This window comes from Ursus americanus, chromosome 11 (genome assembly GCF_024610735.1).
Source record: "Ursus americanus isolate L20-20 chromosome 11, mUrsAme1.1.p, whole genome shotgun sequence".
NCBI lineage: Eukaryota > Metazoa > Chordata > Mammalia > Carnivora > Ursidae > Ursus > Ursus americanus.
This window is the reverse complement of record NC_142137.1, coordinates 28814243-28831123: the sequence shown is the minus strand read 5'-3', so window position 1 is coordinate 28831123 and position 16881 is coordinate 28814243. Positions and strand designations below refer to the sequence as shown.

Here is a 16881-nt window from a genome sequence, read left to right as displayed (position 1 = left end):
AACTGTCTGTAGTAATTTTGTAGTTAAAAAGATATTGATATTCAAATGGACTTCTACCCCACCCTAAGCATAACGGAGAAAGGGAAGTAATCCAATATATTGAAAGCTAATGAATTTTTTATTACTCTCAAAGCCTAATTAAAACTTCATTCAGGAAAGCAAAGATATTACATCTCTAATTTCTGCAGACACTAGCATTTTTCTCATGCTTTTCAAACTCTCCTTTATTATGTGTGTAAGAGAGAAATCAACCAATATAAATTCCTGTAAGACTAAATATGTGTGATTAATAAACCAGCGCATTCATTAGACGTCCCAGAGCAAGAAAAAATTGAGATATAGAGACTTCTTTTTCCTGTTTTACTTGCAACTATAAAGTTGGTATCTAGATCAAATGTGTAATTCTTACATCAAAATTTTGACAATTTTCCAATATATTGCAACTTGGAAAACCCCAAAATTTTGCAAATAGGGATGGATTTGGTTCCATGCTAACTCAAGTTTTGAAACAACGTCAGAAAATTGTATGTCCAAACAATTTAGAGTCCTTTGTTGCTTTGTGCCCAGTCATGTGAGAATATAATAGGAACTGAATGCAAATAAGTTCCCTATACATCATTCATGTTTCTTCTTTTAACCCTGAATGTTTTCCTCTTCTTATGTTCTCCATCTCATTAATGACAGCATCATTCTGCCAAACCCTCATACTAGGATGTCACAGATGCTTCATCAACTTCCTTTCCCTCTTCCCCAACATTCAACCCCAGAGAAAGCCTCTTCTCTTCTCTGCCGTCCCACTGCCTTCATTCAATCCACAGCGTCCCTCCCAGACCATAACCATGACTTCCCAAAGACTCATCATGCCCTGCTCCAGACTTTCCTTCCCCTAATCTGTTTCCCTTACCAGCAATGGAGATGTCTTTCAACCTAATCAAGGCATTCTCCTTTCTAAAATCTTTCAAGGCTTTCTACTCCAGCCCCACTGAGCTGCTCACTGCCACGGGAACTAACTCGGTATGTGCAGAGTCTGTGTCTGAATTTGTGCTCCCCTGCTCTCTACCTGGGATTTCTTGCTTATCCTTCAAGGCCTAGTTCAAATGTCATCACCGCCATTAGGTCTTCTCCAACTTTCTGAGGAAAAGCCAGAAGGTTTCCTTCTTCTTCGTTCCATAGTAGCAATATCCTTTATACATACCTCAGTCACAGCACCTAGCACACTGTATTAGTGTTTGTTGGCCTCTCTGTCTCCTTCACAAGCCTGTAAGTTACTCAAAGGCAGGAACCAGGTCTTTGTCATAAAATGACACATAAATGAATTTGGTCTTCTTCATTTTAATAGCAGTCACAGCTCATTTGGTCTTCTTCATTTTAATAGCAGTCACAGCTCGTTGTCTGTCATATCAGCTGAATCCAGGCTCATTAAATGAATGAATGAATTAGTAAAATAACTAACAAATGCAAAAACCTTTCATTTTATAACTTACGAGACGCTTGGGTCACTCTTCATTGTGGTAAAATGTATTGTCTTTCTATGCCAGATACTCAGGCTCAGGCCCAATGCTGAGCAACTGGCAGTGTTACTTATTCTAGGTGTTTCTATTTAGACCCTTGCTTCTTAAAGTATAGTCTAGACCAGCAGTCCTGGTGATACTTGGGAGCTTGTGAGAAAGGCAGATACTCAGGCTCCACCCCAGATATCCTGGATCAGAATCTGCATTTTCACAAGATCCCCAGGGCCTTGGTGTGCACAGTGAAGTTTAAGGAGCACTGATCTAGACAGAGCAGAAGTTCTCGAACTTTTGGTCTCTTGAGCCCTTCGCACTCAGAAGAGTTATTCAAGTTGCCAAAGAGTTTTGTTTGTGGGGATTATCCATATTTCCCGCATTTGAAATATAACTGTAAATAAATCTTTCAAAAAGGGCAGCAGGGGGCACGTGTGTAGTGCAGTTAGTGGGGCGACCTACTCTTGGTTTCAGCTCAGGTCATGATCTCAGGGTCATGAGACCGAGCCCAGCATCGGGCTCCATGGTCTGCACAGAGACTGCTTGAGTTTCTCTCTTCCTCTCGCTCTGCCTCTCCCCACTCTGCACCCCACCCCTCGCTCTCACTCTTTCTAAAATAAATAAATCTTTTTAAAAAAAGAAACTTAAAACTGAAAGTTTTTCTAGTATTTTCTTGTTAATTTATTTGAAATACCAATAAACCCATCACATATTAGCATAAGTAATATGCTTTTATAAAATATAAACATACTTTACAAATTAAAAATATGGTCCATGTTTGGCTTAAGAGAAAGCAGCTGGATCTCATATCTGTGGTGATATCTCCATGTCCTGTAGCCTAAGGAGCTCCAGCATCTACTTTACACACATAAGAAAATGAGAGTCCAAAGGATAAATAAAATCTTAGTATTATTAGGAGAATGGTTTTGACCTCCCTGCACATAGTTTGAGAACCACAGATCTAGATGGACTATAGTCTTGCATACTCATGTGACAAACCACATGAAGGCCAGCTTGATCCTCTTAGGCCTTCTTCCTACATTAAACTGGTTCTGTGGCCCAGTTATCAAGACACATTTCTCATGTGAAGAACCATAGCTGATGCCCAAATGCCATTCCTCACACTCACCCACTTATCTGCCATCACTGTTACCATGTAGTTTTCTTAACAACTGGCCAAAGATTCAGAATGCTTCTTTCATTTTTAAGCGGGGTCAGTTTTATTAAAAAACAAATTCTCCCCCTACCCTCAACAACATACTTACTTATCATTGTCATTTTTCTTTTTAGTTTTTTAAATGTCAGAGCACTGACGGTCAAGGCATATTTGCAATCCCAGAGTAAAAGGTTTCAGAGCTAGAAGAAATTTTACAGGCCATCTCATTTGGATTCTCATTTCACAGATAGAAAATAGAGACCCAAAAAGGTCAAGTGACTTGTTCAAAGTCCACCAGCTAGAAATGGAAGCAGTAGGGCCCTTCATCCCTGCCTCCAGAGCCAACTATCTCTGCCCATCTTCCAGAATGTATATCAGAACTTTTTAGGGAATTCCCTAACAAACCCTTTAAAGGAAGGCAGGTGAGGAAAGTCAGTGTTCGCACCCTGAGCATTTAGAGGTCCAAGAGATTTGGTGGCTTTGCCCTGGAGGGTAATTGCTCCTGGAGGCTGCCATGGCAGAATTAGAGCCCTGACAAGGAGTTCAAAGCACCCATCGAGCCATAAGGAGGCAGAAAGGAATCAACTTATTTTTGCAGCTTAATAAGCATTTCAGGCAGGAAGAATGACCTAACATCTTCCAACAAGCCTGTTTTGTTCTTACACAGATAGGCTTCGGCTGTCCAACAAGGACTCAGACAAATTTGACCTCAACCTATGAGCAGCCATGCCAGGTTGCTTATGGCTTAGATTCGTGGTAGTTAGGCAAGGCTCGTTAGTTTTCCCTGGGATGTGAGATTGCCACCGACTTTGAGCTGACTTGGGTGCACATTAATTTCCTTTATGTGCTCCAGACACCAATTCATTAATTCACTCTTTCCCACTCTTTCTTTCTTTTTTCCCCCACAAATATTTATTGAAGACTGACTTAGTTCTAGATACAGTATTAAGAACTGGGGGATAAATTTGTTAACAACCTGTTGTCTATACATCATACTTTATTTTTCAGTTTCTCATTGATCTGTCAGGCACTCTGAACTGGCCTCTAAATTCTGTTCTGCTAACATAATTCTAATTAGGGGCCAAAGATTGTCCATACCTAATGGCTGACCAAAGGCCCAAAGACTGTTCAACCATGATAACCTGTTACCCACATTAGAAATCTGCCCTTTTGAGCTGAAGTCCAAACCGTTAGTAAAATAGTATGACACCTTCTAATGTAGTCATTTTATGCCTCTTTTGGGAAAGGAGCCCTTTGTCTAACACATTGGAGAAGTGGTATAATATGGGAATTAACAGCCTGGCTACTGGAGCCAAATTGCCTGAGTCTGAATCTCACTTTTGCCTCCTTCCATCTGTGTGACAATTTATTGGGTGATTTATTTAACCTCTCAGTGCCTCCATCTCTTCATATGTAAAATGGGGTAAAAAATAGTAACTTACCTTAGAATTATTATAAGCATCAAATCAGTTAACCCATGTAAAATGTTTGGAGCATTTATTCTAGTTTGTTATTCTATTTTGAACTTCACCGTAGAACACAAAGACAAAAATCAAGAGCTCAGAGTCCACGTTACTACTGCTCCATCTTGCCTTTCCTTAGGGGCTTCCACAGAGCACTGTTTGAAAACAGTTGTGTCTGTGGAAGCTCTTGTGCATAGATGTTACTAAGGGAATGGATTAAACAGGAGGCTGTCTCTTTGATGACCTTCTAATTCTAATGGCATAATTTTTCACCAAACACCCGATTCAACTTTTATACACTCTGGTGAACATAAAGACAAAAATATCACAGTGCTAACGGCAGTGGCTTTGTGCAATCCAGTTCAGTCCTACTGGAGAAAACGATCAGACTAGCATCACTGCCTCTTTAGAGTCCTAGGCAGAGATTAATCCATGAACTTGTCGCTGCTCCGTGAACTCCGTTTTACTAAGTACCTACTCCATTTGAGTTGGCGGCAGTTTAGTACTGAGAGGCACAATGTGGCGGAAGGGCTGCTGAGGTTGGGAGTAGATGATAGTCGTACCATGTGGGTAGTGGAATGGGGGAAGGATCAGGGAGGGGGCATCAGAAGGAATTCCTGGAGGTTTCAGGCCTACTACAGATCTTGAAAGATGACCAGGCATTCTAAGCAGAAAAATCAGCCTGATGATGAATTATCCCCTCTGCATGCAAACTCTGAACTCCTCAGCTGCTAACGCACACACGGAAGTTCAGTATGAAGTCATCCACCATTGTCCACACTTTCTAGTATTGCCTGGGGCCGACATGGCTCTTTTGGCCTGATCAGTGCTGACCACACAATCAATTCCATCAGCCTGACATCCCCTTGACTTTAAGTACTGTTTGGTTCCCAGCTATGTTGTGTATAACATCTCTTTTGTGTCTTTGTCGATTTTCCTATCTTTTACCTCACAGCACTGCCAGCGGAACACGACAGGAGAGCACTGTGAGAAATGTCTAGATGGTTATATCGGAGATTCCATCAGAGGACCACCCCGGTTTTGCCAGCCATGTCCCTGTCCCCTACCCCATGTGGCCAAGTAAGTTCTGAGAGAAGATGTTCTCTTCTGCTGCTTAGCCCTTAATTATGTATTTTTCATTTTTTCTCTATCCAGAGTTCTCAGGTTTTCCCACCTTAGTGGAAAGACTGAGTACCTCATATTGAGATGAGTCTGGAAAAATAAAGTAAAGTTCTTTAGCCTAAATACGCGTTCAGGGAAACATAAGCACTAGTGGTATGGGTGATGACTCTGTTCCCAAAACACTGAGGAGCATCATAAGGCCAATGGAGTCTCCTAGGTTTTAAAAGCAGGGCTAATTTCTCGGCTATCCCTTGACCGAGGCAGATCACAACTGGTAATGCAAACAGACTCATAATCCAGTATTTTTAGTAGTAGGGTTTCCTCTTACTCTCACAGAACAGAGGATTTCCTATGTGTGGCGGCAAACTGTTCAATCAGAATTAGAACACAGATAAACAGAATGCATGCTTTAGGCCATCAGCTCATAAAAGATTTCCAAGAAAACTAATTTTCGCTTCTGGCTGTGTTTTGACCTGAGTCAGAAGTTAAAGGGAATAGACATACATCTTAATGGAAATAGTGGAATTTTTTCAGGAGCATAATATGTATAAATCCAATAGTCAAGTCATGATTGGTCATTTTATTATCTTAAAAATGACAGAATGTAGAATTAAAATGGTGTAGTGGTAGTTGGTTTTCCAAATACCAAACATTTCTCTGATTCTCTGAAGCCAAGTGAGTGTCCTACAATCAGTTCATTTCTAACATTAACTAACTACCCAGAGTTAGCTGGCCCATACATTAAGTCCCACTTCAGAAACCAGCCACAAATGGGATCCTTAGACTACTCACCTATCTGCTCACTAAACTATAAGTTCAGGAGTTGCCTCAGGTTCAATAATTCTCTACAATGACTCACAGAACTCAGGAAAGTGCTGTACTTATACAGTTTTATTCTAAAGGATATAACAGAAACCAAATTGAAGAGATGCATAGGGCAGAGTGTGGAGGGGGAGATGGGAGGGAATAGAGTTTCTATGCATTTCTGGGTTGTTCACCAACCCCAAAGCTCCACAAACCTCACCTCCTTTGTTGTCTAAAAACTATGTATGTTTCATTACATAGTCAAGATTGATTAAATTACTGGTGGTTGGAACTCAACCTCCATCCCCTCTCCCCTCCCCTGAGGTTGGGGTTGAAAGGGATGGGGTTCAAAGTTCCAACCCTGGAACCAAGTAGTTTTCACCTCTGACAGACCAGCCCTCACACTGAAGCTACTTAGGGGCCCATCAAGAGTCACCTCATTAGCATAAACTCAAGTATGCCTGAAAGGGACTCATTCTGAAAAACAAAAGACAGTCTTATCACTCAGGAAATTCCAAAAGCTTTAGGAGCTCTGTGCCAGGAACCAAGACAAAAACCAAATATATTTTTTTTTTCTTATACCACAAGTAGAAAGAGTAATGAACCTAGGTTCGTATCCCTGGTTTGGCACAAAATAGCTGTGTGATCTCAGGCAAGATACTTTCTCTCTCTGTCTCACTTTCCATGGGATTTTGGGGTCAAGGAGACTAGATTCAGATCTTGGCTCCATTCATTGATTCCTTTATCTGCTCTGGATCTCGGGGTTTTTTCCCTGTGTTGGTGTAAGGATCTGCTTCATAGGTTGGACTAGGATAATATGTGTGGAGCATCTGAGTTGGTGCCTTACAGACAGAAAGGTGTATGTTAGATATTGGCTTTATTGAACACATACTTTGTATTTTTTCTAACACTAATATTTTGCTTACTGTGTCCTGCAATGTTCTAAGTGTTTGGATGTAATATTTAGTTGATAGCTGTTATAAAGATTAAATTAAATAATGCTTATAAAGTAATTTTTAAAAGGCCCAAATGTTACACACACACACACACACACAAACACTTTCTTATAAAGAGAACAAAGATTTCGGCTCGGGGCGTGGTCCTGGAGTTCTGGGATCGAGCCCCACATCAGGCTCCTCCGCTGGGAGCCTGCTTCTTCCTCTCCCACTCCCCCTGCTTGTGTTCCCTCTCTCGCTGGCTGTCTCTCTCTGTCAAATAAATAAATAAAATCTTAAAAAAAAAAAAGAGAGAGAGAGAGAGAGAACAAAGATGACAACTAATTCTCCCCCTATTTTTTTCTTTTTTTTTTTTTTAAAGATTTTATTTATTTATTTGACAGAGACAGAGACAGCCAGCGAGAGAGGGAACACAAGCAGGGGGAGTGGGAGAGGAAGAAGCCTCACAGCGGAGGAGCCTGATGTGGGGCTCGATCCCAGAATGCCGGGATCATGCCCTGAGCTGAAGGCAGACGCTTAACCGCTGTGCCACCCAGGCGCCCCCCCTATTTTTTTTTCTTAATTGAACACCAATATCAACTAACATTTCACTTAAAAGCTTGTGATTTGTTCAAATCCTTTGATGAGTCTGTCAGTGAAGAAGTCAAATGTTTTACAGCCCACATTTTTCTTTAGAAGCCACTAAACTGCTTCAGTCCTTACTTTGTGATTTTTCATGTCCCATGGTATCAACAATGTGTGCAAAATGGATGGTATTGAGAGGGAGAGTAGAAACCTCAAACATTAAATGTTCTGTTATATTCACCCAAGTGTGTCCTGATTTATGAGTTCCCTTTGTCTCATCTAGGTATGTTCTTTAATCGTTCATTAATATTCTGCTCTCAAACATTAGTCTTAACCATATCTGATGAGATGTTCGGCATACCGCTCTCTTGCCATGCTATAGTTATTTTGTTAAATATACCTATCTCCAACTTTCCAATAACAGGTTCTCCTCGTTCTCCCATATAAAAGAAGATACTATGTAGTATCATTTGCTCAAAACAGGTTTATAAGCTCTGAGGTGCAGTTTCTTTGGAAACTAAAGATGAATTGTATTGTCTGACATTTGCACTTTCTGCCCCATTCACATTGATGTGGGAAACAAAGGCAAAAGAAAAAATTAAATTTCCTTACTACTTACAGCCCACTGACAAGTCCTTGAAACCAGAGTGACCTTCCTCTGGGAGCTCAGCTGCCTTGATGTTGACACCTTCCTAAAGGCAAACAAAAGTCAATCTTAGCTGAACATTATCCTGACCCCCCAGGATCCTGTGAGTCTACTTGAAACATAGAGAAATTCCTTTTGAAGCTTCCTTTATCTCCACCCCCAAGATACATGTTGGCAATCATCCTCCAAGTGTATGGCCCACCGATATACATCTGAAGGGTCTCATGACTTAGGGTGTACTAAACAGTAATAAATGACCTTGTCCTAAAAATAGCTAGCCCCCTCAGGGTCCTGGAAACCTTGTCTCCAAAATTCCTTGGAGGCTTGTGCTGTCCCTAATCCCCTCCCAACTTGAAAGTATATAATCAGTCAATCATCACAACCCCAGTGCAGCTCTTTCTGCCCACGGGGTCCTGTCCCCATGCTTTAATAAAACCACCTATTTGCACCGAAGACGTCTGAAGAATTCTTTCTGGATTGTTCACTCCAAACCCCAACATTTCCACATCAATATGGTAAGACTCTCTTACCTAAATTATGACTTTAATGTCTTGAGATAAGAAACTTTTGGAACCTAATTCCTGTGGACTGAGAAGTTTTGTCTACATGCAATCAACAAATATTTATCGAGAACTTATTATGTGCCAGTCATATAGTACTAGCTGCTGGTCACACCAGTGATAAAAAAATCAAAACGCCCTGCCTTCATTAAAATAGGTCAAAATACAGCAGGATTTTGAGCTCCTACAGCAAATGACTGTTTCACCTTTTCAGCTAGGTTATCCAGTATTTCAGTTGATCAAGAAGCTCTTCTGAAGGCTCTTTCAAATAAATAAATAAAGGAGAAATTGCCAATTGGGTGATGAGCTTCCTGTCTTGAAGGAGGAAACAGTTTTTATTGGATCACCATTCCCATTCAGGCTCTTTGGGTGTGTGAGCAGATCCAGGTTCAAAGAACAATTGAGGGTCTCAGGGAATGTGCTCTGCAGTTAGGCACATATTCATAGATCTGAAAATTGAGCTAACAGTACACATTTGAAAATGAAAAGCCTGCTGAAAATTGACACAAAAGCAAAAATACCCCCACATAAAAGTAAAGAACATTATGTGGGAGTGTGGAGGAATTGGGAGAGACCTGCTTTCTCCGAGGTGGAAATAGTCCTACTTCCTGTGTGCCTTGGGGGAAGAAACTGGCTACAAATAGGGAGGTGTGGGATAGGGGGATGGGGGCAGGTACAATCTGTGGTCACAGAACAGGACGAATTTGCCTGGATTCTATAAGGTTCTAGGCTTTGATATGGCCTTATTATTGACTTAGTTAACTATTTTCAAATATCTTATCAAAAATCAAATACCCATTGCCTCTTTCAGCTTTTTAAAAATTCATATTGTTACTTTCTATAAAAATTAAAGTGCCAGGACTTTTATTTGAGCTCAGAAAGTCAACCTAACATAGAATCTAAATTGCGCTTTGAGAGATCCTTTAGTTGAGCCTCCAGACCGGGATTTGGATTTCCAGTGACAAGAGCCCCATCAGAAAGCAATGAAATTAAGCTTGAGGGAGGTAAGCAAGCAGTGCTGAGTCTATTTCTCTTTAGGTTCCATAAAGGTTTCCAAGAACAAAAGGCTCCCTTCCACTTGGAGAGGGCGCCATGGTTGTTAACGTGGGCTGAGAAAGGCTCAGCGTTTTCATTTCCCTAGCCAAAAACAGACTTTACCCTAAGCAAAATATAAACAATTAATGCTGATAAAAAAACAAAAAAGGAATCTCAATGGTTGGCACTGCCTCTGACTCTCACTCCACTGAGACCAATGGTCACACAGCTATTCCCAGGGACCATTTGCACAGAGTTCATTTATTTATTTTGGAGTTGGCCAGACATCCTCCCCATCTATTAGTAGCTACAGTAATCGTTTCAATTAAGGAAAATGTCATCTGTTTGAAGCAGCAGGACATTAGCTAAAGGCAGAGGACTCTAGACACAGGCAGATGCTTCAGTCCTTCAAGCTGTGGGCAGGCTGCTGGGAGAAACGTCTTCAAAGAAACACGCATGAGGGTTTGTCCACATTCTGGACTCTTAACTGACAGTATTTTTTGAAATAGGCTAAAAAATAAGAAAAGGAAAATGAAGAATAAAGCCCAAAGAAGTGTAATTTTGCTGAAATGTTTTTAGCCAAACTGACAGAAAAAATAAACTGTGGATAATGCCTTTCACGGTGAAGTATATATTGTTTTCTGACTGATTTTATAAATGTCTTCCAACAAAGCAAACACATCCATTTGCTTCCCTCCAAAGACCATTAGAGTAAAATTGCTAATACATGCGGGAATGTGAGAGCAGCAGGTCACACTCCATTGATGGCACAATACCTAAGCCAATTAATTGGAAAGTCTTTAAAGTTTTTCACACCCCCCTCATACGGACAGATTTATGTGTCAATGCAGAATTTTCCACACATGTGAAGAGTTATATTCCTTTTCCCCTGCCTTAATAGTTGAACAATATTTTTATTGTTTTTCTGTCCTGTGTCCATGTTTTTATTATCTAAAAGCCCCAACCAACCAACCAAATAACAACAACAACAATCCACAGTAATCAAGAGAAGGGTTTCTATGGACAAGAATCCTGTTCCTGTGGGTCCTATTTATTGCTTGTGTACTTGTTTTGTGACTTGATCAAAAGAGCCAGTCCCTGCACCTTTTATTCCCAACCTTTAAGGTACACAACAAAGAAATCGGGGTTCATTGGGGTTTATAGAGTACAGTTTAGAAGTGGTTTATGACCTTGAAGAGCGGAAGAGCTCTAGTACAGAAAAGAAGGGAGAAACTTTCAAATGTATATACAGAAAATGGTGAGAATAAAGAAATTCGTCTTTCATAAAACATCACAGGTAACATATAAAATAACTTAATTATAAAATAAGTAAGTGGATCTGGGAAATGGTCCCACCAGTGGATGAGCATTTTGGCATCTTCTATCTGGGCCTGCTAGTCTAAACTTTCCTGAAAGGAAGAAGATTTGATTTAAATAAAGCAAATGATGACACCCATTAGAACTTGACTGGGACCAAGGTAGAGATGACTGAATCAAAAGTTAAAACAATCTTTTCAGTGATGTATGGAATTGACTTCTAATATTCTCTTATAATTCCAGTTTTGCTGAATCCTGCTATAGAAAAAATGGAGCTGTTCGGTGTATCTGTAAAGAAAACTATGCTGGACCTAACTGTGAAAGGTAGGTTAACAAAATTCACTATTTTCTGTGTGGGTTGAAGGAAACTTTCTGTTTCCTGCACTCATCAGCTCTGCCATGCTCCCATTCAGTGGGTCTTAGGAGGAGAGTGTGGAGATTGCATTTCAGAACGCTTTGGGGAAGCTTTCCAAAATCCCATGCCCCAGACAGAGCTGTGACAATATGCTCCCCATGGGTCCAGGTCAGGGCCACTTCTCAGGATAAATGGTCAGGTGAAGAGGAAAAGGAATATGTATAATTTGAAAAGATTCTCTAGATGGTTTTGGTAACACTCCTCTCTCTCTCTCCATCACTGGGAACCAGTAGTGTAATTAATAGAGAGGGTTCCTCAGTAGAAAAAGAAGGGGGGTGGGGATCCTCTATCAGTCAGTAAAGCAATACACTGACAAAGGCACGAACCTATTATTTAGTCCATTCTTCATACCTTTTCGCCTGAAAAGTAAAGAATTCCATGAGAGTTTGGGTTTTCTGAATCCCTGTAGGTATTTACACCTAACACCCTTTTTTAAAGTTGCTCTGGGCTTTGCTCAAATAAGAAAGACTTTGGCGACTAAAGATGTGAGCTTTCCACGGCATGATTTCCTGGCGAGACATTTCCCATCCTCCCCACCTGTCAGTTACTCAATTTTCTCAAATCAAATGGCTTTTGCTAAAAGAGTCCCACAGAAAGATCTTCTTTTTTTTAACAGAATTTCCATTAACAGCAGCCTCTCCGTTGTGGCTAGGCACAAGAGGATGTGGGTGCCATACAGAGAGGGAAGGACCGGGGGACTTCTCAAGCCTCTGGTCCAGCATCTGCACGTGCTCAGACAGCAGCGTACTCCCACTGCCCCAAGCGCGGCACACAAAAGCCTGGGACTCTAAATATCAACCTTAAATGATAAGCCATCTCACTTCCTCAGAAAACACCCTGTACCTCTCAAAGAGTAGTTCCAGAACTCTTTTTAAAAAGCCACAGTGTCTATGGTGAAGAGAAAATCTCTATACTCAGAGGGCATTGCTATTATGATTACTAAATGTACAAATCATAGATAATTCCTTCACTGAAGATCTTTTTTAAGGGATTTTTCTCTTTTTTCACTATGAGGGAAGAGGGAAATTGAAAGTCCATGGCACATATGAATTTCATCTTTGAGAGGGACAAATAGAGATTTGGTTAATTAACGTTTGTGACACACTCATTCCGTATTTTCTTACTCAGGGACCCAGGAATATGAGACACCTGACATTACTCACTTTCTGGCTCCATGTGAGTCAGAGAGGATTGTTCACCAGCTAGGGATGGACCTTCTTCTCCTCGGTGTCTGAGGTTGAACTTCGTTTAGTCTGACAGAGACTAAATGGGTGTTCGACGGCCCCTGGGATGGCCTGCTGACCACATGCAAGGCCTCCCAGAAGTGAAGTCATCTCTGTCCCTCAGGGCTCAGTCCTGCAAAGTTGCACCGGGATGCAGATCCGGGTTCTGTCCATGAGAGCAGGGGGCCCGGCACAGGACAACATGCCCGCCTCAGACGTAGGATTGTAGATGATCAGTCTCCTGGTGCATGTTGGAGGCTCCTGGCCCTACCACTGCCCTGTAAGGCTCTGTCAGATCTGGTGTAATAGTAGGGTCAAGGGGAGAGCGCTAGTTGTCAAACAGCAAGGAAATGTCACTTCAGCCTGGCCGAGTTTGTATCTCGGCTCCAACCCTTGGGCATCCGCCTGAGTGAGTTATTTGAGCTGTAAGTGCCAATTTCCACATCTCCAGGATGGAGAAAATGAAAATGCTCACCTCCTAGGGCTGTCGTGAGGTGATACTGTGAGGTTTTTAGTATGGCACGCAGCACTTAAGAAATGCTCCAGAAAAATTGCCTGGTGATGGTAGGAGTCACGGTGGCCATTGTCCAGTTCCCACCCCCTGGCATAATGTGTGCCTGGGAGAGGTTGGATCATTTCCCTGAATCGCAGCTTCCTTAGCCAGAAATGATAGCTTTGAACTAGATAGCACCCCTTGTTGCTTGTCTCCTGTGTCCTCCCTGTTTTACATTCCTCATCTCTCAGCCTCATAACTGCCCTGAGAGGAGGTGGTATTTTGTCATATTGCAGATAAGGAAACTGAGGCTAAGGGAGGTGATGGGGCTGGTCCACAGTCACAACACTGCTAAAGGGAGGGGGGAGACCAGGATTCACAGAGTTTGGCTTAAAAATCTGGATTCTTCCCCTGTGCCCATACTGTTTTTCCCAAATGTCTTCCCAAAGGTCTTCTATTTTAAACTTTGACAATTAATGAAGTAGATGAGTCTCTGATATTCAGGAGAAGTGCAGCGAACCTGCTCCCAGATTCCCTTTGACTGGAGGCTACATCAACAGACGGACGTGCTGGAAATAAGTGTCCTTCAAAGGCCTGTCCTCAGCATTGGGGAAGGATCACTCTGAGCACTTTTCTCTGCTTTGTCTCCTCTCTCCTGCCTACCCTTCCTCACACCCTGCTGTTTTAAAGAGAATGTGCTTTTTACGCCAAAAATTGACTTCCTCAAAATGGAAATGACCACACAGCAGACTGGTAGAGGGAAGAGGGATGCAATACATCTAAGGCATGGTCTCTTACCCTCAATGAAAGTCAAGGCTAGAGCAGGAGACAAACCCAAACACCATTCATCACAAGGGAAAAAAGGAAAGCCAAATAAAAGGACAAGCAAAGCCTCTTCAAGAGTGGTGGAAGGAGTGATCGCTGTCCCACAGAGAGGGCCGGATCACTGGGAAGGGGGGTCATCACTGCTTTTGCTTTGTGTTTGACCTTGGGACTGATGGGGGTTTAGTTTTGTTTGGAGTTTAGTTTGTTAAATTGTCGCAGTTAAGCTTCATCTAATCTATATTTTCAATGTATCTGTGACCTTGGAACTCTCCACAGATGTTTTCAAAATATGCTGCTGACTTGTATGGACGTCTGTTTCAAACAAAACTAAAATTGGTCCAAACCAAGAACACATTAGGTGTTTCTGTACTTAGAGATCTTTTAATCAAGGGATGGTTTTCAAATCTAACTGTACGTAAGTATCTTCTGGAAACCTTCAGGTTCCTGAGCCTTCCCCAAATCGCTTCCATGCCCCACTGAAAAAGAACCTCTAGGAGTAAGGCCTGGGGACCTGTGTTTTGACTCCCTGTTGGGTTCTCACGCCAATCCTCTCACTGCCCGTGAACTACTGCTCAACCTCTCCCACCGCACCTGCGCGCTGTACAACACTGCCTCTCGAACGGTAGCTCAAGAGCCGCTTGTGTCCTCAGAAATATTCGTGTTGGTTCCTGAGTTCTCAGGGAATATTTTCTTAATTTTGTGTTTAATTTCAATGATAATCTTGAGGAAAAAGTTACTTGAAACATGTTCTGGACTTTCTGTAGAACCACTTTATAATAAAGGGAGATCTGCCTCAGAGCAGAGGAGAAAATAACAGCCAGGGGTGTGTCAATGACACATTACAGACAATTGGAGGTCAAATGGCATGACATCAAAGCAAACTGAGTCATCACCTAGCACATGGCAGGACATGGGTGCTGCACTCACAATCCTCTACCGTGTTATGTGGCAAGTAGCCCTTCAGTTGCAGCTAGATAACATCATCCATTGTCTGGAATTGATACTATTAATTTGAATTAACTAGTTTCACAGTTTTGTTTGTATTTTATTTGTAAAATTTATTTTGGTTTTCAAGATGTATAAAAACCATAGGTATAAGGAGTTTCTACCTAGTTTTATGTTCGAACTATTTAAAGATTTAGAGACAATTTAAATGAACCCTAGGAGAGGTATTCCATGAAAATGTTTTTCCTTTCACAGGGATCTATAGTGCACACAAGTTTGAGAAATATTGGTCTGAAGCATATAATATGAACCTCTTACCGTACCATGTAAAACACCTTTGTTTTTACAGTGAGGTCCGTGTTTTTTAGCCTGCCCTGGCTGGCTCTTCCCAAAGTCCTTTTCCCCACCTCACACTTTAACTTCTGCATGTGAGAGGTGCTGCTCCCCAAATCCACCAGATCGCCTGTAGCGCTCACCACACTGTGTTGCATTGAGAGGATGACCATGGCGATGGTGACAAAAACAGCAACATTTATGGAGCGCTTACCGTGTGCCAGATAGCTGTTGTAAGCACTTTACATACAATGACACATTTGAACCTTAAAAAAAATATCCTATGAGATACCATTTTTATCTTCTTTATAGAGGAGGAAAGTGAGAGACAGAGAGATTAAGCCACATGCTCAAAATCACACATTTGAGGGTTGTTTTTTTTTTTCCAGTCTCTACTATTAAAGTAGGAGCTCCTCGGCAGAAGTAGCATCTCATTCATTTCTCCGCCGCTCCTCCCCCATCACAGTATCTGGAACATGGTAGACACTCGGTTATATTTGTTTAAGTAATAACTTTTTTTTTTTAACTAAAAGACAATAACAGTACTGTTAATGTTCCTTTAAAAAGGCACCTGAAGTGAAGAGAGCCAGTCGTTGCTTGCCCTGTGTGATCCCCCACTCCACTCCTCCTCATGCCAAGAAAATGGAAGGGGTGACACAGAATTGAGAGAGTCAAAACACTGCCCTCTGGCTGAACAGAGGTTGCAAATGGAAGTTATCACCTGATGCAAATCATTATAAAATGCACAGGCCTTATAGACAGGAATTTTGCAGTTCTCATTCTCGTCTCAGTGTGACTTTCCCTCTGCTCTAAGTAGTACACTTTATTTTGTTTTTAATCTTATTTTTTGTAAGAGAGGGAGAGAGAGAGCATATGAATGAGCTTGGGCAGGGGGAGGGGTAAAGGGAGAGGAAGAAAGAGTCAAAAGCAGGCTCCATGCTCAGTGCAGAGCCTGATACAGGGCTCGATCTCATGACCCTGAGATCATGGCCTGAGTGGAAATCAAGAGTCAGACACTCAACTGACTGAGCCACCCAGGCGCTCCTAAGTAGTACCCTTTAAAGATGAGGAGCCTGAGACACAGAACCATTAGACTTAATCTAAGTCACAACTGGTTAGTGGTAAACCCAAAACCAAAACCCAAGAGCCCTGATGTTCAAGCCAGAGTTTTCAGCTCATAAATGTGTATGATCTCAGTGCCTCAGTATTCCACGTTCTCTCCCATGGCAGCTTCAATAGTATTCCTTCATCCACTCAGTTTTGCAGTGGAGTGAGAGACATGCTAAGATAGTACGAGGACTTATGAGGATTTATCGCTTAATGATCAAGAGGGAAGAATGGGGCAAATGAAAGCAAATCCAAGGGGGCCTTAAAACCCTAACAGGAAAGGCTGTGTTTAGTATTATCAAAAATAATGATGATGACAGTGATAATGATGTTGGTGATGGCCTTGATGATAGAAAAGAAGAATAAAGAAGAGGTGGAGTAGGAAGAGAAAGCAAACATTTATTGAGGCTTGTGA

General features: G+C 41.6%; 1 protein-coding gene across 3 annotated transcripts in view; it reads left to right on the top strand.

The window, feature by feature from the left end:
* Positions 1-16881, top strand: part of LAMA4 (laminin subunit alpha 4) — a 141471-nt gene that overhangs the window by 44235 nt on the left and 80355 nt on the right. For all 3 annotated transcript variants that reach the window (XM_045798503.2, XM_087865405.1, XM_087865404.1), the window contains 2 exons: positions 5077-5201; positions 11369-11449. In XM_045798503.2, the coding sequence (XP_045654459.1) occupies positions 5077-5201; positions 11369-11449 (206 nt within the window). The remainder of the gene's footprint in view (positions 1-5076; positions 5202-11368; positions 11450-16881) is intronic.